The sequence below is a fragment of the Malania oleifera genome, chromosome 4 (assembly GCF_029873635.1).
Source record: "Malania oleifera isolate guangnan ecotype guangnan chromosome 4, ASM2987363v1, whole genome shotgun sequence".
In the NCBI taxonomy this organism is placed as follows: domain Eukaryota; kingdom Viridiplantae; phylum Streptophyta; class Magnoliopsida; order Santalales; family Ximeniaceae; genus Malania; species Malania oleifera.
The window spans coordinates 11,077,925-11,105,188 of record NC_080420.1 but is presented as its reverse complement, the minus strand read 5'-3'; the positions used below and the strand labels follow the sequence as shown (position 1 = coordinate 11,105,188).

Genomic DNA, 27,264 nt, shown 5'->3' with positions numbered 1-27,264 from the left:
ATCATTACATGGCATATTTCAGTGAAAAAGTGAAAGGTCTTGGATTCCTAATGAATAATTTTGGGTGTATCTTGCTGCCATATTTGATTGTTGATGTAGATATGTATTTACTGGTTTGAATGATTGTCTCATCAAGATTTGGTTGATGGAGACTGCATTTGCTTGGCTAGTTGTCGAGGAGTTGTGGTTGTTGTTGTTATTATCTTTTGCGTTAAAATCATTACATGGCATTTCTTAGTGTAAAAGGGAAAGGTCCTGGATTCGTAAAAATCATTACATGGCATATCTCACTGTTAAAAAAATTGGATTGGAACTGTAGTTCTTAGTTTAGCTTTTTTGTTGGATTGGAAAATTCCTATGTTTTCAAGTCAGTATTTTGATGAATTCTCTTGATGATGGCAAACGGGACTCTACGAGGTTCTTTTAGGAGTTCAAAGGACTCTAACAAGGGGCTTCTCCCTTCCTTGTTCCATTATGGCTATGATGGAAGCATTAAAAAAATCGTTAAGGACGAGCTTTAGAAGGGAATTTGTTTGCAGGTTTTATGGTTGGGGATGGGGTAAGGTAAAGTTGGATTATTTTGTCCGTGCTTTATGTGGATGAGATCTTACTTTCTTGTTTAGCATTTGAGGTCATTAGTGATTTTTGAGAGGAGTTATATTCTCATTTAATTTGTAAATTTTAGTTTATATGGCATTGAAGAATTCTGATGTCTATGTGCTTTCCAATCCTTCTCATTAAATTAACGAAAAACAAATTCTATGTAGTTTATACTTTATACATATCTGCTGATTTAAATTATTTAAAAATTATGTTTATTTTTTAATAGGAAAAATTTTAAATAATTTTATTGTGGGCTTCATCAATGGCAGTCAATGAAATCAGACCAAATTAAGTGATTGATAGGTGGTTAACATTCTATCGAACTCACAACTGCAGTGGAGGCAAAGGTGGTGCATGAATTTTGTTGTGATTGGGTTTCAATTGAGGGCGGTAAGTTTAGGATGTGTCTGAGATGCATTTGCCAAGGATAATAACTGTTAATGGCAGTGGATTTCAAACAGAAAACAAAAAATAAAAAATAGATTCTTGATGTATATAATATAACATACATACATACACACACATACACCTATCTCTAACTATTGTTAACAAAAATGGTGGGGCAGTTGGCAATCAAATTCTTATCTGTGAAGGATAACCCTGATATGGATAATATTTGTGATCTTGTGGTATTTAGCAATTCTACTCTTACATCAATTGCACAAACTACATAGTCATATATGATTTTTCCCCAATTTTTACATTACATGATACCTTTTTGGATTCAAGTGTTTTTTGAGTATTTATTTATGTGCAACCAAAAATTAATTGTTAATTGCCAAAAAAGGAGATTAAAAGTAATATAGGGTCCAGAAGAATGGATGGAACACTAGAGAAAGTGACACTGTTTCCCATGCAAGTCTGTAAAAATTTGTTTCCCATTTTGCTTGTTTGTTCCTTCCTCCCACTCATTTTAGAGTAGCTAATGGCAATAGGGTTTGATTTTGGGAGGATGCTTGGCCTAGTTACAGTCGTTGGAGTAGATGATGTTCATCTTCTTAAGATTTCCACTCTTCACAATGCACGTATCATCTCTTTCTTTTCTTGGGAGAGAAGCTCTCTTTCTTGGGATTTTCATTTTATAGTGAATCTCGTACCAATTGTGTCTACTCTGTGAAAGATGTTGTTTATGGGATAATCCAATATATTCTGATATATGTTGTTTATGGGATGTATGAACACGTTACATTATTTAATGCTTATTATATAAAGCTCTCGTGTACTCGTAAAACTCATTACTAGTTGGATTATTATGAACTGTTTATAGTAAACACCTAGGTTTAGAGCATATCTCTATGGAAAATGTCATATTTACAGGAGAAATGCTGTCAAAATTTTTCAAAAAATGTATACTAATTTTTTTAACTTTCTTAATTTGTAGCGTTTGTAACTGTGACAACGTCAGCACGATGTCATGCACTACGAATGCAGCTTTTGAATTTTTTTGTTATCTAAACAGATGAAATGTATTTGAATTTGAATTTGTATAATGTATTTGTATTTAAATTTAAATTTGTATAATATATTTGTATTTCAATTTGAATTTGTATAATATATTTGTATTTGTATTTAAATTTGAATTAAAATTTTGAATAATTTATGAATTTTTTTGCAATTATGGTTTAATGTTATGTATAAGAAAATGTAATTTAATTACAGATTTTTACAGGAATTAATAATTGGGAAAAAAATTTAATTTCACTACTAATTGTTCAATTTAAGTATTAGTGACGGTTTTGGAGAGCAATAGTGACGATTTTAAAACCATCACTAATAATAGAGCAATACTGATGGTTTTAAAATCGTCACTAATAATAGAACATTAGTGACGGTTTTAAAACCGTCACTAATAATAGAGCATTAGTGACGAATTTAAAGTCGTCACTAATACTATGGTTTTAGTGACGATTTTTGGTCGAACCCATGTAGAATCTATAATGACGGGTTTAGGTTTTTAGTAACGGTTTTAATTCGTCACTCATACTCTATTATTAGTGACGGTTTGAAAAATTCGTCACTAATAAGTATTAGTAACGGCAGATATAGCGACTAATTGAAAACCATCACTAATAACCTTATTTTTTGTAGTGTCAAATGCCCTATCTGGTCTCTCTCTCTCTCTCTCTCTCTCTCTCTATGAAACTATGATTGTTTATGGTTTTAGAAGGTGTCTCTCATGTTGAAGCAGTGTTTTTTGTTGATTTTGCAGCTTAAATTTGTCCACTCGACCAATGCTACTGCCCTATAATCACATATTCTGCAAGTTCGTTCTTCCTTTTTATATTTCCATTTCCAATGTTTATACACATTTTATTTAGTTTTATTTATGTGTTTTGATTCATGGTCTATTTTTTCCTTTAGGATCTGTTTACGTAGCATTTAATTTCTTACCTAGATCGAACGAGTTTGGTTCCGATTGTCCTCTTTGTAAAAGGCATTCTACAAATTGAGGTGAAGTTGCAGACATTTGCATTTCACTTCTCCTTCTAAAATATTTTCTGGATTTTCCCATTTACTCATTCGGGTCTCTCCATTTATTTTCTTAGAAAAACCATCACTAATAGTCTTGACTTTTTTTCTATGATGAGAAGCTTCAGAAGATCTCTCAAACTATGTTGCATTTAAAAAACCAGTCCAATCATTGTAGAGTTTCACCAGAACTCCACTGCCACAAAGATAGCCTATTAGCTAGCCTACTGACCCTCCTTCATTGTAACCATCTTCACAAGCAACCCACCTATGCATAGATCAATATTTGAACCAAACTATTTCTTTTGTGCGTCCCATTCCTTTTTATTGTGATGAGAAGTTTTAGAAGATCTCTCAAACTCTATTGCATTTAAAAAACCAGTCCAATCATTCACCACTGCTCCCTTGGTCTATACACGACCCTTCAAAAAGGTATGAAATTCAAGAGGTTTAAATTTAGAGAATCTTTTCAACCAATAATATTCACTATCAATGACAGCTCTGATCCATCTTTGTCATCCACTATGTTAAGAACAATCCCAGTCCATGGCCAAACATATATATCATTCCACTCCAAAGTTTGACATATGGGTATTGCTGGTTCAACAGGGTGACGTGTTTGGTCTGACTCATTTGCTAGGTTAGTTTCCTGAGCCATAAACATACAAATGCATTAATTATTAGTGACAGTTTTGTGGTGTTAGTCAAACGCGCTACGTTAGCTGCCATAACATTGTTTTTATCCTGTTTTTCTTCCTCAACAATATCAGCAACTATTTTTATATGTACATTCCTACGAAGGCAAAAATGACTGCTTGACCCTTCCAAATTGTAATCATTTTCACAAGCAACCCACCCATAGAACCAAGCTTAAGCGAGCTATTTCTTTTTCAGGCATTAAATTCCTTTTTACTGTGATGAATAACTTCAAAAGATCTCATAAACTTTATTGCATTTTAAAAAATTAGTTCAATCATTGTAGAACTTCAACACAGATACAAGACTAATACAACACTATTAGTGACAGTTTAAAAAATCATCACTAATAATAGACTATTAGTGCAGGTTCAAAAAAATCATCGTTAATAATAGGATATTAATAACGGTTCTCTTAAATTGTCACTAATGTTGTTCACTTTTTTCTGGTCAACAAATGCATTATTAATGACAGTTCCATAAACCGTTACTACTATAAGACTATATATGACGATTTTCATAAATCGTCGCTAATAATAGGATATCAGTAACGGTTCTTATAAGTTGTCACTAATGTTGTTGATTTTTTTTGTTCAACAAAGGCATTATTAGTGACAGTTTCATTAACCATTACTAATACAAGACAATAACTGACAGTTTTTCTCAATCGTCTAATATTGTTGACTTTTTTCCCAGTCAACAAATATATTATTAGTGACGATTCTATATTCCGTTACTAATACAAGACTAGTAGTAACGGTTCACAAAAACTGTTACTAATAATGCATTATTAGTGACGGATTTTAGAAACTGTCACTAATATTGTTGACTTCTCCCAGTTAACATGCATTATTAGTAAGGGTTTATAGAACCGTTACTAATACAATATTATTAGTGACGGTTAATTAACTATTACTAATAAATTCATTTTAGAGATGCCTTGAAATCGTCACTAATACCCCATGAATGTTGCTAATATTTTCTCAGGATAGTTTCAGCGCAAAAAAGGGTTTCCCATAATAGTTTGAGTGGGAAAACTGGTTTTTAGTGATAAACATATTAGTGACGGCTTGAGTTTCATCAGTAAAAGTACCTTATTAGTGACGGTTGTTAGAACCATTACTAAAACTTAAACTATTAGTGACAATGTTTAAAAATCGTCACTAATATGTGTTTTTAGTGACAAATATCAAACCGTCACTAATACTTTCGTCATTAAAAACCTTTTTTTTTTTTTTTTTGGTAGTGCTTGGGCGCTATGCCTTAGGATGCTTTTGAGGACGTAAAGGTGTGGTGGTTTTTCATTTTGTGCAAGGCATCCTAATGTGAAAAGGCAAGTTAAATGAAACAATAAAAACTGAGAAAACACAATAGTCAATTCTCTTGGGGCTCTTTGGGAGTTGTGGTTGTGCATGTGTTAGGGATCCCAAGGTGAGGGAGGTTTTTTTATCTTTTGGAAGGTATCCCAATATTTAAAGGTTAGGTAATTGAAAAAAATGGATGAATCTAAGTTTTAATTGGTTGATTTTGAACATAATCTCAAAGTAATCAAGTTCCTCAATTAGATGAACATGTAGGAGGTATTAGTACCTTCCCCTTCCATAACTGTACTTATGAACTATACCTGATAACCCACACCATTGACTATCGGTTTCCTTGGATCTATGTATAGTAGTTAAGTAACCAATAATATGGTAGTATAGTATTGAAGTACATTCGATGTTACATTGAAATTAGGAATAGCTTCCCAAGAGGAAGGGTGAATTGGCTTTTAAAAAATTTCTTTTAATTCCTTTTTGAGATACCTTAAACTTCCTTTATTTCTTTTAACCAATTCTTGACTTGTTTGTTTAATTCTTTAATCAATCGAGAACTTAGTTCTTTTATCCAATCAATAATACAATTAAACAACCAATCAATTAAACAATATCTTCAAGCCAAACAATCAATTTATTTGCCAAGTACAAGTTAAACAACAAACAACCAAACCAAGATATAAAGTACTTAGCACTTTGATAATATAACAACTCATGATGGTTTTTTGTTTATATTTTCCAAATTTGAACCAAGCCCTATAGCAAATGAAAATTTATGCTTGCTAATGTAAAGCCCTGCATAGATGAATCAAATCATTCTTTCCAAATATTTAGAACTCAAATAAACTCTTGGTAAATTTAATTTTGGGATGTTAACCAAGTAACGTACTCCCGTAAGGTTTCCGCAAGATATGGTGTAACCAACGTACTCCCTTTCGATTTCCGCAACCCAAATCAAAATTAAACCTTAAGTTTGTTTGATTTCCAAATATATGTAGTTTATATGATTCCCAAATTTTAAACCATCCACGCAATTTAAATATGCTGAAAATAAAGAGTAAGGGAAAAAGAGAATGAGACGGAGAATTTTACGAGGTTCGGCTTATACCCAGCCTATGTCCTCACCTTTGGAAAACCACCAAAGTATTCACTAGTTCAGTTCCGTTGACAGGCAGAACAATGCCGATTACAACACTCCTTGGTTAAGGCTAGAGCTCGCCTTCTCCAAACGATATTCCCTCGTTCGGTCACTCCTTATATAGGCTAGAGCCCGCCTCTCTAAGCAATGTCCCCTTGCTGAGCCAATGATCCAAACGACTCTTGGAACATCAAAGAACTATAAGAAAAACAAGATACGATTTGCATACAAGTATACTCTCTCAAAGAGCAAGTTAGTACAATTTCAGCACTATATACTTTGAATGTAAAATATCAATATGAAATACAATGAAGCTCAAGTGTAGAATTCACCAATATCCTTCTTAGAAGAGGATTAGAAGTAGGAACTTAGAGAAAGAAGGATCAGCACTTCAGAATTCTCATAAAAATAATTTTTCAATGAGTGAACAAAAGAGCTTTGGAAGAACAAGAATACTTTCAGCTTTACAAGCAGATTTTTCAATTCTTGGATGTATTTTGATTTGCAAAAACATGTATTTATAGGCTTTAAAACTTGTTTCCATGTTGCAAAAGTTTCCTTTGAGAGTTTTCCAAAATTTTAGAAAGTTTAGAGCTCAAACGGTTATATTTTAAAAACGAGAGTTTTAAAATTTTTGCCCGTTGAACAGTATTCAGTCATCTGTTGTGTCGAGGTCAGTCGACTGAAGTTTCTTAACCCCTTAAAAAAATAGAATTGGATACAGGGTCAATTGACTAAAATCAGGGTTCAGTCATCTGATGTCGTAGGTTTAGTCGACTGTAGTTGCAAGTTTAGTCGACTGAAGTTGCAAGTTCAGTCATCTAAACTTGCTGCTGTAACTCTCTGCCTATTCTGTCTTGTTCTTCTGTCAGTAGTGACTCTGTTTCAATGTTTTTGCTATAACTTATTCTGTATAACTCAAAATTAGGTTTTCTTTGTGTCAAATGAAAGCTAAGAGAAAATCCTAAAACTTTCATGTTGATCACTTTTCAAAATAATAAGGTTTTGATAGTGAAAAATGCACCTGAATACGGTTGTATAAAAATTAACAGCAAATGGAAATACCATTTTTGGTGCTTTTTATTCCAAAAATGATTCTAACCCTTTTAAAATAATTTTGACCTTATAAAAATATTTTCCATGTATTTTAAAAAATATCTAGGTCTAAGTTAACCTAAGAGCTTCAAAATATTTCAAACGATATTTTAAACATTAAAGTACTTACATGAAAACGTCTAAAACTTTTCTCATTCTAGGTTCTTGAGTCTTCATATTTTGTTTCTTCAAGCTTTCTCACTTTGCCTTTCTTTGACTCTTTTGACTTTAATATGCCTTGGCTTTCAACAACTCATTCATGTCCTCATATTCTTCAAGGTTTCATATATCATCTTTAAATCCATGCTTTGACTCTTTTAAGCTTCATTTGATCCTTGTGAGCACTTTGATCTTGCTTTCTTATATATGAATCCTGAAATATCATTACTCACACAAATACATTAAATTACACTTGTTTGTTAGCATCAAAACAAGATAACAAGATTTTAAGCCTTGTAAGGCCAACAATCTCCCTCCTTTTGATGGTGACAAACAAGGAGCAAAAATGTGAGTAAGCCTTAAAAAAGGCTCCCCCTTTCAATAAGCTTTATCTTAATAAGATCAATATTAATTTCATCAATCATGCATATCACTTTCTTTTGGTTTTACAAGCTTTTTCAATCAATATTATGCTTATGCTCAATTTTTGCTTCACAACTTCTCCCCCTTTTGACATCAATCAAAAAGAAAAGAAAAGATTTAAATTCAAATACAAATCATTTTAAGCATATCAATAACCATGTATTCCAAAGATATGTACACAATCAAGTTTATTCAAAATAGCATGTGTAGTGCGTAGCTCACAACATTTATTCAAGATACCAGTTGATATTAATTTGATGGTTTTTATGAAACCAATTTAAAATTTAAAATTTAATTCATGATATCAATTAATTAATGATTCATGACACTCCCCCTGAATTCAATACATTCAGATTTGACACCAATTATGCTTTTAAGTTTATTATTCATGCTTCATATATTGATTCATATCCTGTATGTTCTCATGAACACACTCATCAAATACCAATATCATGCTAAGATCATCAATGTCACATCATGCTCATAGACATAATCATGCTCATAAATAATTTGACTTTGTGATACCAAGTGAGCTTTTAGATTTGATATCTATTGAAATTTTTAACATATGAAACCAAAAATACTTTATAGATACCAAAGCTTAATTTCACATAATGTATAGTTCATGGATATCAATATAACTACTATATCTTTCATAGCTCATAGATAAAAAAAAAACAGTATGTTTATCCATGTAATTCATTTAAAATCATGCATGTTCAAGAATTATCCTTATATCAAAAATTTATGCTTAAGCTCAATAATCTTATTCTCAATTTTCAACATAGTGAGCCATACTTTTCAATATAAATCAAGTCAAGTTAATTAATACACATGTAGCATATAGCATATCAATACATCACATATAGAAAAGTAAGCATGTAGTATGTAACATCAAGGCGCTTATATAATAAGCTCATATTTGATATTTTCTTTATATTTTCTTAAGTTAAGCCTTGTAAAAAGTCATCCTATGATTTTGGCCAACAATGCCATTTTCTATTTTATATATGTGTGAAGTTATTATTTCATTTTTGGTACCTGTATTTTCTTGGGTCCGGATGATTTTTCAAGGGAGGTTTCTTTTATTTTCCATACTTGTTTGGTTTTAACACCTTTCCTCGTAAACGGACATTCAAACTTTATATGCCCCTTTTTCATGCATTGATAGCATATGATGTTTGTGTAGGCATTAGAAGATGTGCAAGTATAGTCTTTTGATTCTTTTGAGAAATATCCCATGTAAGAATTCTTTTTATTTTTATTTTCAATTCCATTGAAACCAATGCCTTCTTTATTTAGAGACATTCTTTGTAAGTCAATCATCTTTTCAAAGTTTTCCTTTCCTTTTGTGAAGTTATGAATGATCTTATCTCTATCTTCAATTTGACTCTTAAAATTTTCTATCTCTTTCTTGTTATCAACCTTCTTTTTTAATTTCTTTAACTCTAGAGATAATTTTCTTATTCTATCCTCTAATCCAGAAATATAAATATCTTTCTCAAATACGGTAGAGGATAAGGATCGAAGGTCTTCTATCATCTTTTTATTCTTACTTTCTAATTTCTCAATTTTCAAGTTGTTTTCTTTTTTAGAGAGATTTTTTGGATTCTATTTCTTTCATTGTTGATTCATACTTATGCTCTAATTGCTTAAGTTTTGAATCTTTATCTCTTTCAGCATTCTTTAAAATTCTAACTCTTTCATTGAACTTTCATTCTTATTCTTTAATGAGGTTTTTTGTTTATTTGTTTTGATCAACATCTTATGTACTTTGAATAGATCATTTTGAAGTTCATCACAAGATGGCATACCCTCATCACGTGATTCATCACTACAAGAATTATTTGAAGATTTAGTTGAGGAGCTTTCTTCATTATCCCATGCCATAAAGCATGTGTAAGCAACCTCTTGGTCACTTCTTTCATTCTCCGAACTACTTGTACTATCCCAAGTAGTGGCTTTCATGACCTTCTTGTTTTTCTTTTTAGACTCTTTCTTTAATAATGGACATTTCGGTTTGATATGTCCAACTTTGTTGCAATTGTAAAACGTAGGAGTTTTATTCTTTGATTTCTTACTAACTTCTTCTTCTTCTTCATCTGATTCAGATTTTTGAATTCTTCTCCTGAATTTGTTTCTCCTTCTTAGTATCCTTGCTAGCTTTTTAGATATAAAGGCTGCTTCATCTTCATCCATTTCACTGCTTGAGTTTTCCTCTAAGGCTTTAAAGGCTATTTTTTCTTAGGCTTTGGTTTTCCCACTCTTTTCATTCATTGCCATTTTATATGTGAGAAGAGAACCTATAAGCTCATCTAAAGATGTGTTTTTCAGATTTCTACCTTCGGTTATGGTAGTGGCTTTTGGTTCCCATACGGTTGGTAGCCCTCTAAGAATTTTCCTTATCATTTCATAAGTAGTGTAGGTTATTCCTAGTGCATTTAGGGAATTGATTATGTGAGTGAACCTAGTAAACATATTTGTGATTGATTCATCCGGATTCATCTTAAAGGTTTCATACTCGCTTGTGAGCATATCAACCCTATTATCCCTAACATCCATTGTTCCTTCATAAGTAACTTCTAACTTATCTCATATGTCCTTAACAGATTTACAAGTCATTACTTGATTAAATTCATTAGCATCTAAAGCACAATATAACGCATTCATAGCACTAGCATTAACTTGTAGTATCTTATAGTCTAGGTCGGTCATATCATTTTTCTCTTTGGGAACTTGTTTTCCATCAACTATCTTAGTGGGAATTTGGTTACCTTCCATGAGAACTTCCCATGCTTTCCAATTCATAGTTTGAAGATATATTTGCATTCTCTTTTTCCAAAATGTATAGTTTTGTCCACAAAAGATTGATGGCCTAACTGAAGATTGTCCCTCTCCAAAGGGAGCTACGCCTATGTTAGTCATTACGATCTTTTTATAACTTCTAGTTAAGAGTTGCTATAACCCCGCTCTGATACCAATTGAAATTAGGAATAGCTTCCCAAGAGGGGGGGTGAATTGGCTTTTAAAAAATTTCTTTTAATTCCTTTTTGAGATAACTTAAACTTCTTTTATTTCTTTTAACCAATTCTTGACTTGTTTTTTTAATTCTTTAATCAATCGAGAACTTAGTTCTTTTATCCAATCAATAACACAATTAAACAACCAATCAATTAAACAATATCTTCAAGTCAAACAATCAATTTATTTGTCAAGTACAAGTTAAACAACAAACAACCAAACCAAGATATAAAGTATTCAGCACTTTGATAATATAACAACTCATGATGGTTGTTTGTTTATATTTTCCAAATTAGAACCAAGCCTTGTAGCGAATGAAAATTTATGTTTGCTGATGTAAAGTCCTGTATAGATGAATCAAATCACTCTTTCCAAATATTTAGAACTCAAATAAACTCTTGGTAAATTTAATTTTGGGATGTTAACCAAGTAACGTACTCCCGTAAGGTTTCCGTAAGATGTGGTGTAACCAACATACTCCCTTTCGGTTTTCGCAACCTAAATCAAAATTAAACCTTAAGTTTGTTTGATTTCCAAATATATGAAGTTTATATGATTCCCAAATTTTAAACCATCCACGTAATTTAAATATACTGAAAATAAAGAGTAAGGGAAAAAAGAGAATGAGACGGAGATTTTTACGAGATTCGACTTATACCCAGCCTACATCCTCGCCTTTGGCAAACCACCAAAGGATTCACTAGTTCAGTTCCGTTAACGGGTGGAACAACGCCGATTACAACACTCATTGGTTAAGGTTAGAGCCCGCCTTCTCCAAACGATATTCCCTCGTTCGGTCACTCCTTACATAGGTTAGAGCCCGCCTCTCTAAGAAATGTCCCCTTGCTTAGCCAACGATCAAAACGACCCTTGGAACATCAAAGAACTATAAGAAACACAGGATAAGATTTGCGTACAAGTATATTCTCTCAAAGAGCAAGTTAATACAATTTCAGCATTATATACTTTGAATGTAAAATATCAATATGAAATACAATGAAGCTCAAGTGTAGAATTTACCAATATCCTTCTTAGAAGAGGATTAGAAGTAGGAACTTAGAGAAAGAAGGATCAGCACTTCAGAATTCTCAGCAAAATAATTTTTCAATGAGTGAACAAAAGAGCTTTGGAAGAACAAGAATACTTTCAGCTTTACAAGCAGATTTTTCAATTCTTGGATGTATTTTGATTTGCAAAAACATGTATTTATAGGCTTTAAAACTTGTTTCCATGTTGCAAAAGTTTCCTTTGAGAGTTTCCCAAAATTTTAGAAATTTTAGAGCTCAAACGGCTATATTTTAAAAATGAGAGTTTTAAAATTTTTGCCCGTTGAACAGTGTTCAGTCATCTGTTGTGTCGAGGTCAGTCGACTGAAGTTTCTTAACCCCTTAAAAGAATAGAACTGGATACAGGGTCAGTTGACTGAAATCAGGGTTCAGTCATCTGATGTCGTAGGTTCAGTCGACTGAAGTTGCAAGTTTAGTCATCTAAACTTGCTGCTGTAACTCTCTGCCTATTCTGTCTTGTTCTTCTGTCAGTAGTGACTCCGTTTCAATGTTTTCGCTATAACTTATTCTTTATAAATCCAAATTAGGTTTTCTTAGTGTCAAATGAAAGCTAAGAGAAAATCCTAAAACTTTCATGTTGATCACTTTTCAAAATAATGAGGTTTTGATAGTGAAAAATGCACCTGAGTACAGCTGTATAAAAATTAACAGCAAATGGAAATACCCTTTTTGGTGCTTTTTATTCCAAAAATGATTCTAACCCTTTTAAAATAATTTTGACCTTATAAAAATATTTTCCATGTATTTTAAAAAATATCTAGGTCTAAGTTAACCTAAGAGTTTCAAAATATTTCAAACGATATTTTAAACATTAAAGTACTTACATGGAAACATCTAAAACTTTTCTCATTCTAGGTTCTTGAGTCTTCATGTTTTGTTTCTTCAAGCTTTTTCACTTTGCCTTTCTTTGACTCTTTTGACTTTAATATGCCTTGGCTTTCAACAACTCATTCATGTCCTCATATTCTTCAAGGTTTCATATATCATATTTAAATCCATGCTTTGACTCTTTTAAGTTTTATTTGATCCTTGTGAGCACTTTGATCTTAGTTTCTCATATATGAACCCTGAAATATCATTACTCACACAAATACATTAAATTACACTTATTTGTTAGCATCAAAACAAGATAACAAGATTTTAAATCTTGTAAAGCCAACATACATCTTAAGTATTACGAGGTTTACCAATTAATTTTACTAGTTATAAGTTGTTTCATAGATTGATGGTACATTTAACTCCTAAATGTCATACTTTACTGACCCATAGGTTGGTGCATATTAGCAAAAGTATGATGTTTTGGTGGCATGTGTAGCACTACTTTTACACTTATGTCGTAACAACTTACGATTTTTTTTTTTCAAAATTATTTCCACAACTTCTTATTTCAAACTATTCCACACAAGTCTATCTAATGGTCCTATAAAACTACTTCACACAAGTCCATCTAATATTGGGTGTATCTAATGTGATTCATGCACAATTAAAAACCTTTAGGTTATGTTTGGTTTATGGAATGCTTATTTCGATGAACATATGAGTTTAATAGGTTAGTTATAATTAGTTACATAAGAAATTATGTTGTTATTATAAAACAAATAACAATATGAAACATTTTATGAGTTCATAATAAGGAATAGATAAAGAATAATTATTCACAAATTTCATCAAGAGAATGTTTATTCCTTTCTTACTACATGTTGAATGAAATAGTTAGGGATTTGTAAGGAAGAACTATTCCCTTAATTCTCAAAATTTAAATTATATTCCATCTTATTCATATGAATAGTTATTCCACCAAACCAAACGAGTCATTTAGTTTCATAAAATAATATAAGTTGACTTTAATAAAGTTTAAGCAAATATTTTATCAATAAATATGTTCGAATAGCTTGTTTATGAAAAATAGAAAATTTAGTATTTATTTAATTAAAAGTTAAGACTCATATAAAGCACCAACTATTTCTGCTAATGGTTTCTCAGAAAACCACAGTTCGAACATTTTACTCTAATTTTGTAGGTTTTATCTTTCATTTTAGCTAGTAAATCAAATAAGCAAAAGGTTGCAATTATAAATTATGCATCAAATTAAATAATTTTTGCCTAAGAAGTATTGTCGCGATGTCCCGGGAGCGCGTGTGCCCCGGGTGGCGAAATTAAAAATCAATTTTATATTTTCAAGGAAAAATCATGGAATGTCGGAGTTGCCACTAACCTTTAGTGCGGTTAGAACACATGATTACTACCCCGTTAGGGGTAGAATGGGCCTACGTTACCAGAATTAGGTTCGGGAGTTCGGTTACGCGAGAGGAAGGTACAAGCACCCCTTACGCGCCCATTCTTACGAATGGTACCTAATTAATTTGAAATTATCCCTAAGTTAATCTAATAAATCTTTAAATTGCTTTTTCTTATGAATTTATAAATACATATGAAAAATAAATAAATAAATTAATAAATAATATATATATATATATATATATATATATTCCCTCAGAGCTTAGGGTACGTGATGCCCGAAGGCTCAGACCCCCGCAGTAAAATCATAGAGATAATAAAAAATATATATATATTTAAGAAAATACGCTTCCAAATTTTGAAATTGAATAGATAATATTTATAGAAAAATACTAGTATGGGAGGTTTAAATATGTATTGATGGGATAATAAGTTAAGATATTAAACTATCACAATGTCTATAACAATAATAAATAATAATGGGGATAATGATAACAATATTAGTAAATAATAATAATAATAATAATAATAATAATAATAATAATAATAATAATAATAATGAAGATAATAAGCATATTTTAATAATAGGACTCTTACCTTAATATGAACACACAATTAAGGGTATAAACAAAATCACCAAAACTAAATAAACGATCTTGTAATCAAACTAAGTAAACTTAAAATTAGCAATTAATTATACCTAGGAAAGGAAACAATTAAATTATGGGAATATATCCAAACTCTTACTATATGTAAACAATCAACATGGTAATTCATAAACTTATAATAGGGAATCAAATCAAAGCCCAATATACCATCTCGAACGACATTAAATAACGAAACATGATAATGACCTTAATACATGACATGGTGGTTAAAAAAAAAAAAACCCTTACTTTGATAATACATCATCTAATATTTATAAGTAAATGTAACTAAAAATCTAAACTTGAAAACAAATGCCATGACAACAATAATCCTGCAATAATAAAGATAGACCAGTTAATATTTCTAATAAATGTGAAGAAGAAAAAAAAATAAAAATAAAATAAACATGGCTATCAAATACTAATATTACATAACAAACACAATAAAAATTTAAACTTTTGATATAGAAACTAAAATATTTACAAGGCTACAGGTGTAAGTATGTGTATTCGTGTGTGCAGTGTGCGTGAGTGCAGGGACTTACAGAGGCTGTCGTGGGCGTACCGCAGAGGTGAGGGAAAGAGACTGGGCTCGGAGAGGATGGCTGCTGTGTAGGGTGGAGCTGCGGGTACCTGCTTGGGCTGCTGTGGGTGACGGTTGCAGAGGAGGCCTGGTAATTGCTGCGCCAGAGAGTGGCCGTGGAGCGTTGCCGTGAGGGGTGACGCAGGAGCTGGGTCACTACTGAAGACTGGTGGTTTCCTGGAGCTGGTCTTCTCGGATAGTTGGGGGCCATCTGCTGGTATGGTGGTTCTGTGGAGAGTTGCAGAGAGCTACTGGGATCACTGGTGCACTGCTGCGGTGATTCTGTCGCCGGAGCTGCGAAGAGGGTGGTGGTAGTTGTTGCAGGTGGCCTTCGAGCCTGGTGTGGCCAGAGGAGCAGCAGGGGTGGCCGGAGTTCGGCTGGGAATGAGAGAGACAGATAGGGCCGGCTGGGATGTTGAGGGAGAGATTTGGCAGGAAGAAGAAGAAGAAGAAGAAGAAGAAGAAGAAGAAGAAGCCCCCGGCTGTGCGCTGTGCTTGCTGTGCGCGCCCCCGTTGGCCCCCCTAGCCTAGCTGCTGTGTGTGCAGCGCCATTTTATAGGCTTTAAACTAAAACCCTAATAGTGTAAATAATAATAATAATAATAAATAATATAAATAATAATAATAATAATAATAATAATAAATAATATAAATAGAAATAAAAATAAAAATAAAAATAAAAGTAATAATAATAATAGTAATCAATAATAGTGTAAAATAATAATAATAATAATAATAATAATAATAATAATAATAACAAAATAATAATAAATAATATATATAGAAATAAAAATAAAAATAAAAATAAAAGTAATAATAATAATAGTAATCAATAATAGTGTAAACAAATAATAATAATAATAATAATAATAATAATAATAATAATAACAAAATAATAATAATAGTAATAACAAAAATAAATAAATAAATAATAATAATAATAATAATAATAATAAAGATAAAAAAACAACAATAAAAATAATAATAATAATAATAATAACAAAGGTAATAATAATTAAAATAAAAATAATAATAGTAATATAATAATAATAATATTGGGTCTGGGTAAAAATGGGGTGTCTATAAGTATCAAATCAAATAATAAAATCATGCTAAAGAAATAAATCTTGTAGGTAAAAAAATATATTAATAGTTCTTTATCTCAAATATCACAATAACTCATGTCTATATTTTGAGGAACCATCCATTTTTATACAAAAGAAAATTCTAAAAAGGAATTTTGACTTTTAGAATAACGTAGAATATGTACATACATACATACATTACTTCTTCTTCTTTTTTTTAAATTTCAAATTATTGCCATTTACACATATGAGCAAGTATTACAAAAGAGCAAATATTACAAACTTGCTAGCTACGACTATGAACTTAAATATACATTTATTTATTAGAGCACTTAAATTTTAGACATCATTATTCCTAATTGCACTTTATTAACGGGGATAGGGTTCTGTAATTGAAGCTTCGTTTACAGAGCATGGCATGGTCTTGCTCTTTGATTGATCCGACTCTGCATCCGTTATAGCGAGCGATCCTGGCTGTGTCATACTATGAGGAATGAATGCAGGTTGCTGAGGCAATGGTAGAGTAACAGTGAGGCTACCGAGCACAAGAACTACTGATTCCATCGTGGGTCTAGCTGCAACATCTTCTTGAACGCATAGTAAACCGATATGGATGCATCTAAGGACTTCGTTTCTTGAGTAAGTTTCTCTCAATGTTGGATCCAACAACTCCAAGGGCACGCCATCCCTCCATAGTTTCCAGGCCTGCAACAATAATTCATCAAAAAATAATTTTAGCATTGCTTTATTTTGAAAAAAAATAAATTTTAACTAAATTTATTACTTTGGTGGAGTCTATTAGATTTAATTCTAGAATTGTTTTACGTTTAGAAAATATGAAACTAAGGTGATGATGCAGAAATCTCACGTAGCTTATGAGGTCCTCAATGCAGTCCCCCTGATCAAAATAACTTATCTTCTTGCCACTTACGATCTCCAAAATTAAGACTCCAAAACTGTACACATCAGACTTCACGGAGAAATGCCCATGTATGGCATACTCTGGAGGCATGTAACCACTGCGAGCCGACGCCATCAATTGAGAACATTTAGTGAGATTGCATGAAACTTTTAAGATATTATTTATCTAATTAGGCATTTAATATCAATTATTATATAATGCACAAAGCATATTCTAACACAACTAACAAAGAACAATTTATTTACATAAGTGCATTATAGGAACTGCAACATTAGTACCCCCAAAATTTCAATATTTTGTTTTCAATCAAAAATGGATTTTTTAGTATCAACTTGAATTTTGGTTTTACTGCAAACTATGAGTTAGGATTGGCATTATTAATGAATTTCAATGAAATAATGGAATAAAATTAATGAATTTATTCACCGGTATTAAGGAAAAATAGTGATAGCAAACCAAATTAAACTTACTATGTTCCCACAACGTTTGTCGTACTTCCTTGAGTTTGGTCTGCACCAAATATTCTTGCCATACCAAAATCTGAAATTTTTGCATTCATACCCCCATCCAACAAAATATTGCTAGCTTTGAGATCACGATGTACAATTCTAAGTCGAGAATCTGCATGAAGATAAAGAAGCCCTCGAGCGATTTCTCCAATAATCTTGTAACGTTTGGACCAATCCAATAGTCCTTGCTTTTCAGGATCTATATATAGGCAAAGCATCATGATATTTTGATTTAGCTCAGTAGAAAATTGAAGCTCAAAAGCACTTCGCTCATGCAGCAAATTGTATGCAGCGATGAAATGCTTGAGAGCCAAAATACATGAAATTAAAAACATAACACAAGAAAATGATAAGTGCAAAGATAAGTCAGACCAAATAGAAAATTGTCGAGGCTTTTATTAGGAACAAATTCATAAACGAGTATCTTTTCTTCTCCTTCCAAGCAAAATCCCAATAGTCTCACTAGATTTCTATGTTGTAGCTTGGCCAACAATACAACCTCATTCTTAAATTCTTCTACACCTTGCCGAGAGGCTTTAGATAGCCTCTTTATAGCTATTTCTTGCCCATCAGGAAGTGCACCCTGAAATTTTTACAAATGACTCTTTTCATGAATTTTACCTATGAATTCCATTTAATAGACATTTTCATACGTGTCTAATGATCGTGTTGATCTCCACACACACATATATAACAATAATCTATGAATTGCATACCTTGTAGACTACGCCAAATCCCCCTTCACCAATCTTGTTATCATTAGAGAAGTTATTTGTAGCAGCTTTAATTGTAGCAAAGTCAACTTGCAGGGACTCTATTGTAGCAATTTCACTCCCTGATGTTCAATTAGAAAGTGCTTATATGTTATATTTGTAAGTGCATGCATGGCATTGGAACTATATTTACAAGAGTTGCTTTTCAATCACAATTGAGCTAATCAATTAAAAGAGCATTTGGATTAATTGAACATGGAAAGAACAAAAACAAAATAAAAGCATTGCACATACCACTTTCTTGATGTACAAGCTTGCTTTTCTTCTTTGGTTTCTTACACCAAATATAGTATAATAAAGAGAAAAGCAGCGCACAAACACCTATTGGAGCAACAATGGCGATAATTGTTTTGGATGAAATATTATTTTTTTCTGCATTAAAGCAAAATGATGAGAATTAGCTTTGATCTTGCATAAATACAAATGTATTACTTTATTAAGTATAGGATGTTAATTATGTAGTGAATGTATTTGTTTTGAATTGATATAAGATCTTCAGTTGCATTTTGCTACGCACATGTAAAACCCATGAAACATGTATGCACTCATCTTACCAAATCATAGTTCGTCTAATTCTTGGATACCACCCGTCTATTTCACTGTTGACAATTGTCACACATTATCAACACTCACTAACGGTACTAATGTCGTCTCAATTAAGAAAAAATTTGTAAACAAGACCATGGAAGTGTTTGGCTGCTTCTAGTGGTGGTAAAATTTGAGTAACTTGTCATGGAGGCCAAAGTTGATAGCGGAATAAAGAAAAATTAGGATATTGAGGTTGGATTGATAGGTGTATTTTGGAGAGAATTCGAGAATGTTTGGCAACTGAAATGGTAACAATACGAAGGATTAGGTGTAGTGATACGATCATCCGTAGTAACAAGAAAAAATAGGTCATAGAGAGAAGCATAAAGCTGGCTCTGGAATTAATAACATTGCAAAATTGCAAGGATCGCATTGTGGCGATTTCTCAAGTTCTTTATTTTTCTGGTCACCACGACGTAAACGTTGAGGTTGAGTAGCATTTCTGTTGTCAGCACACAATTTTTGTTGTCAGCGCGCACACACACACACACATGACATGCAATAATTCATGCCCATGAGCCTACACGTACATCAACCAACAAAAATATAAATGATGGACTAAAAGTTGTAGCAATAATAATTTAAAACAAAAAAAATTCAGCGCAAAATAATTCCGAAAATCCAAAACGCATCAAAATGAGGGAAGCAATATATACAGCCTCGAAAAATAAGATGCATGTAGCATGTATATCTAGTTAATTGGACTATCGCAGTACATTATCTTATAACATAATGTTAAACTATATATGTGAACAACAGTGTAGGAGCCAGGAGGTGAGGATGGGGATGGGGATGGGGTCACGGTGGCGAAAGGAGCAAAGGACTTCCAACTTCTTGCAGGACTTTTGGGTTGACTGACTTACCGTTTAACATCACACGTCGACGCATTAAGTAAAACTCACGCATTTTGCGCGGATGGTTTTTTCTTTTGTCATTATGTGAACTCAACAAACTCAAAAGGATTAAAGAAAAAATGGAGGAAGGAATAAAAATCTGCAACCTCAAAAACATTTGACCAACGGATGGTAAGCGCATTAATACCCCCTTCTGCAATTTCTTAAAAAATAAATATTTATCTCAATGATAAGTATTTTTTAAGAGAAAAATAAAAAAATTTATTTAAATAAATTTAAATAAAAATATATATTTAAAAAAGTACTTATAATTTGCAATTTCAAATTATTGTTACAAGGGAGGATCTTCACCCCAATTACACTAGCAAGACCAGATTCTATTGTGCCGGCGCTATCCTATCTATATATACTATCGAAAGTTTTCTTTTGGACTACCGAAATCCAAAAGTTTTGGAAACAAATAATGCAGCACGCATGGAGTGTGCAACCATGTCATCATACGTACTTCCATTGTTTGATGTTATTTAAAATTATCAAAAACACCCTTATAATCACTCATAATTATTTCAAAATGTGCTTATCATAAATCATACTTATTCTTCTATCTAATTTATATACCCTTCAACTCCTATTCAGTTCTCTATACTTAAGTTTTCAAAAGAAATATAAAATTTGAGGAAAAAAATTATCGAACATGCATGGAGTGTGCTGCCATGCCCACATACAGATTTCCATTGTTTGATGTTTTTTTTTTATTGGATTAGAGGGTTTAATGAGAGGACCATCTTGGTCCTCGTGGAGAACCTAATATTTCCTCGAGTGGGAGAGAATTGATTTTGCCTCAACTCCAATAAGTATCTTCCACTTTTTTTTTTTTTTATCTGGAGATTCCAACAACCATCGCATCACTTAAGACACTATGGTGCGATACCAAACCTGGGGGTGAAAGTTATCCGCACATTGATGCACACTTGATAATTCACGGGGGTAAACTTAAGGGAGAATCGAATTCATGACATTGGGGTCACCAAAATCACAAATTGTTCTTACCACTTGAGCCAACCCGGTTGGGCAAGGATCTTCACTTTAATCCACTAGTTTCAAGATTTTACTCGTTAAAGGCATGTCCTGTAATTGGGAATTAAACTAATGTTATAAGTTCAAAATTTTCATGGCACCATGGCTAGTATTAGTACATGTAAAAGGAGTCACTTACTAAAATCCTTGCAAACTTAAAACGAACCCTTATGTTGGGGCGTTGAAGCTTACCTGTAGGAGTTGATACAAACCCAGGGGGAGGAGGGCGAAGGGATGGTGCAGGTGTTGGTGCTGCGCCTAGACTCTCGTTATAAAATGGGTAAACTTCGTACCTTACGTTGCAACTCGGAAGCAAAACCCTTCCCCCTTGCTTTCCACTGCAGCAACGTGGAAGATCCCCAATAGCTACATGCAGGCATCGGTTGCAATCGTCGGAAGAGAGATCCGGCGTGCACTGGACAAGGCTGTACAACGTTTGAAACCCCGTGAAGCTGACTTTCTTAGTCGCAAACTTCTCGGGAGTAGATTGATCGACCATAGCGCGTGTTGCTATCTCATTCATGGTGTCTGCCAACAACTCCGAAAACCGACTCGACTCTGTGATGTTCCCTATATTCCAAAGAAACACCCTTGGTGCTTCATCCATTGTGGAGAAGAAAGATATGTTGGAGTAGCGCAACATGCACTCATCGTACCAAATTATTGCCGTTCTCACTCTTGGACACCGCCGGACTATCTCACTACTCGCGGTCGTCACGCATTCTCCACACTCGCTGGTGGCACCGATGTCGCCTCGACAGAGAAAGTTGCCGTAGATGGGGCTGGAAGTGTCCTGGCTGCCACTATTGATGGTGAAGTTCCGGTAACCGCTGTTGAGGGTAGCATTTGGGGAAGAAAGAGAAGAGAGGAGGAGATTGAGATTGGATTGGTAGGTGCTGTTTGGGGAGAACTCGGTTGTGTTTGTGCCACAGAAATTGTAACGAAACGAAGGGCTGGCTGTGGTGGTATGGATCACTTGTAGTAGCAAGCAAAGATAGGCAGTAGAGAGAAGCATTAAGCAGGCTCTGGAATCAACGCTGCAAGATGATGGTGGCATTGTGGAGATCGATGATGAATCGTCTCTTCTTTGAGATTAGCAAATTGAGCTAAACATGGAAATGAGTTCAACTTCTTTTATTAGTTTGATGAAGTAATTTAGATTGAAGCTTCCGAGAAATGTGAATAGTGGAAGTCGAAGTTCGCAGGGCATACCCTTCAAATGGTGAAAGACGTGATGTGGTTGTATTGTATGCATGGTTGACTCTTTGGGCATGGAAAGCAAGATGGGGTCTTGTTGTGGAAATGGGAAAATTGGGACAACGTGTTATTGACGGAAATATATATTTCCGTCAATAACTACACGTACGAGACATCCGTTGATTGAGGCCGTTTGATTTACGGAGACGCGTATTTTATCTCGGACAAAGCAGAGGGCAGAGGAGTGGGGCCAAATTAAAAAAGCTGTTAAGAAATTACATTTTACCTTGAAGTGATTTGCTCAATTTTTCCACCTAACATTCAATCGTTTTGTGTATGAACTGAGTAGTCCCAGCTGTCTTCTTCAACTTCTCCGGAGGAGATCTATCCGTCGTCGCACACGTTGCTATCTTGTTCATGGTGTACCCCAGTAACTTCGAGAATCGATTTGACTCCGTGATGGTCCCCGTTTCACTCAGATATACTCTAGGTGCTTCGTCCATGGCGGTGACGAAAGATTGGTTGGAATAACGCAACAGGCACTGGTCCTGCCCTGCCAGATTTTTCACCCTTATGCAGCTCCGGACGATCTCTGCGCCGGCTGTGGCCGCGCACTCTTGGCAGGCGTCCGTTGTAAGTCGCCGCGGCAGAGGGGAAGGCCATAGACGATAGCAGAAGCGGAACCGTTATGGGGCCGGCAGCAGTGAAGTTTCGCAGGTGGAGTTGGAGGAAGAAAGAGAAGAGAGTAGGATATTGAGATTGGATTGGTGTGCGCTGTTTGGGAAGGAACTCAGTTGTTTTTCTGCGATCACTGCCGCAGATTTGATAGAGTTCTGTGGGAATGGCTTGGGCGCGGTGGAAAGAGCAGGAGCAGTCGAAGGTGGCATTGGGGAGATGAACGGCAGCTTAGTTAGTGGCTGCCTGTGTTTTTACCAACTTGATCAGAATGCTGAGTATGATTATGAACGATATTGTATATATATATAGATGTAAGTTGTTGAAGATTAAACTTGACGATAGGACAGTGACAATAAAACTTGATGATTGTAGCTCCACTAACCCAGTCATTTATGTTCAAATTATTAAGCTACAAGTAATCTACTCCACCTACCAGTCTACCTTTATTGAAATTAATTCTCACCTATTGTTCTAGTAATTACTATAAATAGATGTGTGTGTAATGTAAAATGTGATGTAGAGAAAGATATTAATCAGTGAGAATAGAGATTTGTATTTTGAATTCCTATGTATTTTGTTTCATATTATTTATTGAAATCAATTAAGTATATTTTTGTGCAATACTCACTGAGTTTCAATCATAATCAGTGATTGAGTGAGTCCCCTCCATCCATCTGTGGTATCAGAGCACTTAGGTGTGTCGAAATTCGCCAAATAGAGGCGAATAGAGGGAAATTTGAAAATTTTCGTAGATTTGAAGTTGCTCAAAATTTATTTAAGAGCATAACATCGCGTAGTACGTGTCAATACAATTCCAAAGGTGAAAACCAAGTCTCAAACAGAGTCAGGGTGTTTCTACACGCACTTCCACGCGCCGCCAACGAATTCAACGTCAACGACACACGCCTCATGCACCAGCGAGACTATTTACCGACAATGTCACCCTCTGCACGCGTCTTTATCCATCTTCTCTGCCCTACTAACGTAATCCAACCCAGCCACCTGATCCGTGACCCGACTCAGGAACCAGCAAACCAGATCCAGACTCGTGAGTACAACCTGACCCATGCAGCTGACTGACCCAAGGATTATCGTGACATGCGGCACGTGCAGAATCCACCATGTGTCCTAATGGTAATATATGACGATGTTAATCTCTGTTAAGTCAAACAGACCGAGTCAAACCGGTCTAGAATCTTCTTTCACCCGGTTTAGTAATTTTTAAACTGATTCGTTGTAACCCAAAACCGATTCCTAAGATTTTTTGACCTTCTAAAGACATTGGGGGCATCATATTTACCAAATCCATCCCCATCAGCTTGTTTTTAGATGTATTAAGCCTGATGGCGAATGGTATTGCACAAACGGTGATTCTAAAGTTGACACGGGAGAACTATGACAACTAATCTATTCAAATGAGAACCCTATTAGGTGCTCAGGATGTCATGGATATCATTGAAGATGGGTATAAAGAAAGCCCATCAAAAGAAGCCGAAGAATCTATGTCTGATGCTTAAAGAACGACCTTACGAGTCGATCGAAAGGAGGATTGTAAGGCGAAATCCATAATCTACCAAAGCCTTGATGAGGCCACGTTTGAAATCATCGCCTCCGCCAAGACATCTAAAGAAGTTTGAAACTCTCTCCATCAAACACACAAAGGTGCAGACAAAGTGAAGAAGATTCGTCTTCAAACACTATGAGGTGATTTCAAATCCTTAAAAATGAAATCTATTGAATCTATTACTCATTACTATACATGAGTTATGATAGTATAAAATCAATTGAGAAGAAATGGAGACTCTTAATGGCGACAGACTTTGTGAGAAAATTTTGCGATCTTTGGATCTAAAATTTGATTATATAGTTGTGACCATGGAAGAAACAAAAGATCTAGAAACCATGTTTGTAGAAGAACTTGTGGGCTCACTTCAAACTCATGAGTAGAAAGTCAATAGAAGGAGTGAAGATAAAGCACTGGAGCAAACCCCCTAAACGAAGTTATCCCTCACTACAGATGGATACAATAAAGGTAGGACGTCACAGTGAGGCAGAGGACGAAGTTGAGGATCTCGTGAAAGAAGTTTGGGAAATTTTGAATCTAGAGAAGGCAGCAGATGCGGAAGAGGTCCCACTAGAGGAGAATGCAATTAGCAAAACTATGTCCCACGAGGCAGAGGACAAGGAAGAAGAGGGGGATACAATAACCGAATGAACGTAGACAAGAGAAATGTTCAGTGCTACAACTACCACAAGTATGTACACTATAGCAATGAGTACAGAGGTAATCCCCAAAATCACGAAGTAAATGAAAATGCTAACTTTGCATAAAAAGGAGAAAGCCAAAGGAGAATCGTTGATGTTGATGGCACACAATTCAACCCACCATAACCAAAATATTTGGTACCTTGACTCTGGAGCTAACAATCACATGACTTGTAGAAAGAACCTATTTACTAAACTTGATGAGAAAATGCAGGGAGAGATGTCATTTGGTGATCTCTCTAAAGTCCCAGTTCAAGGAAGAGGAAATTTCCTAATCAAGAAGAAAGATGGAGACCATGCTTTTATCTCCAACATGTATTACGTGCCAGAAATGAAGACTAACATGTTGAGTCTCAGACAGCTTGTGGAGAAAGGCTACTGAATTAGACTTAACGATAAGTAGATGGTGATAACAAACACTCAAGGAAAACTGGTTACTCGAGTACAAATGGTAAAGATTCGAATGTTTCCGCTCGTCATTCAACATGATATGCCAAGGTGTTTGAGCGCTATCATCAAAGACAAAAACCTGTTATGGCATCTCAGGTACGAACATCTAAACTTTGAAAGTTTGAAATAGTTGGGAAGCAAAAAGATGGTGAAAAGGCTTAGCCAACATCTACCACCCAAATATGATATGTGAAAGTTATGTTATAAGCTAGCAACATAGAAATAGCTTTGGAAAGCAAGCCAATTGGAGATCTTCCATGCCAATCCAGCTAGTACACACAGACATGTGTGGTCCATTGAGACCGTTTTCAAATGGACAGAACAGATACTTCCTTACCTTCATTGATGATTACAACAGGAAGACTTTGGTCTACTTCCTGAAAAGGAAATCAAAAGTGTTCGACAAGTTCAAAGAGTTCAAAGATCTTGTGGAGAAACAAAGTGGCTATCCAATCAAGTCACTCTAATCAGACCAAGGAGGAGAGTACTAGGATGAAGTTTTTTTGGAATTCCTTAGGTAACAAGGGATTCAAAAACAATTCACACCATCATACACTCCTCAATTGAATGGTGTAACTGAGAGGAAGACCGCACGATCCTTAACATGGCTAGGAGCATGTTAAAATAAGAATGTGCCAAAAAGTCTTTTGGTAAAAGCAGTACATTTTGCAGTTTATCTACTTAACAGGTGTCCTACGAAGAGTCACGATACAAAGATGTCACATGAAGCCTGAAGTACTCACAAGCCCAATGTCACGCCCCGAATCCAGCAATGGGACACAGGGTGTGATGTAGTAACCTAACATGTCCCTATATCATACAAAACATAAATGATACTATAATGAATAAGGGTCCAACCCCGTGGCGTTCCGGTACATCCTAACACATTCACATACAAGACATATATGCAACGAAAAAGTTCATTCCATACATAAATAGTACTGTACCAGAGTCTATACAAGTAAAGTCTAATCTCCATATTACAAAACATAACCCAAGGTGCCAGCAATACCCAAAACGACAACCCTGTTACAGTCTGAGTACTTTTACAAGTACTCTACACAGTGAACTGACCACCACACTCCCAACACTAGGATGCTAGTTCTGGTTACTCGAAGGACCTGAAAACATGTACGTACGATAAGGGTGAGACACATCTCAGTAAAGTAGAATCTGGTTATATCGGTGAGTGGCATATGAGTTTTATCATGACAAAAAACAAAAACAGTTTTGTTCCAGTATTTCCACAAAACAATTCATCACACCTTTCGGCACGAAGTCGTCCAGCATTACACGGCATCCCCGACACATGGCATAGCCCCAGGCTATTGTGGCATCGTATCGGTACATATGGTGCATCCACACCCTTTGGTGATCAGCCGATAAGAGGCGATATTTCACTCTCTCGGAT

At 34.4% G+C, this 27,264-nt stretch overlaps 1 protein-coding gene across 1 annotated transcript; it reads right to left on the bottom strand.

The window, feature by feature from the left end:
* Nucleotides 1-16,685: 16,685 nt before the first annotated feature.
* LOC131153363 (cysteine-rich receptor-like protein kinase 25) lies at nt 16,686-22,480 on the bottom strand. The gene is made up of 7 exons (XM_058105635.1): nt 21,456-22,480; nt 18,979-19,116; nt 18,688-18,806; nt 18,344-18,554; nt 17,933-18,170; nt 17,409-17,559; nt 16,686-17,245 (listed from the first exon to the last, which is right to left on the bottom strand). The coding sequence occupies exons 1-7, from the start codon at nt 22,318-22,320 to the stop codon at nt 16,910-16,912; spliced, it is 2,058 nt and encodes a 685-aa protein (XP_057961618.1). The 5' UTR covers nt 22,321-22,480; the 3' UTR covers nt 16,686-16,909.
* Nucleotides 22,481-27,264: the final 4,784 nt, after the last annotated feature.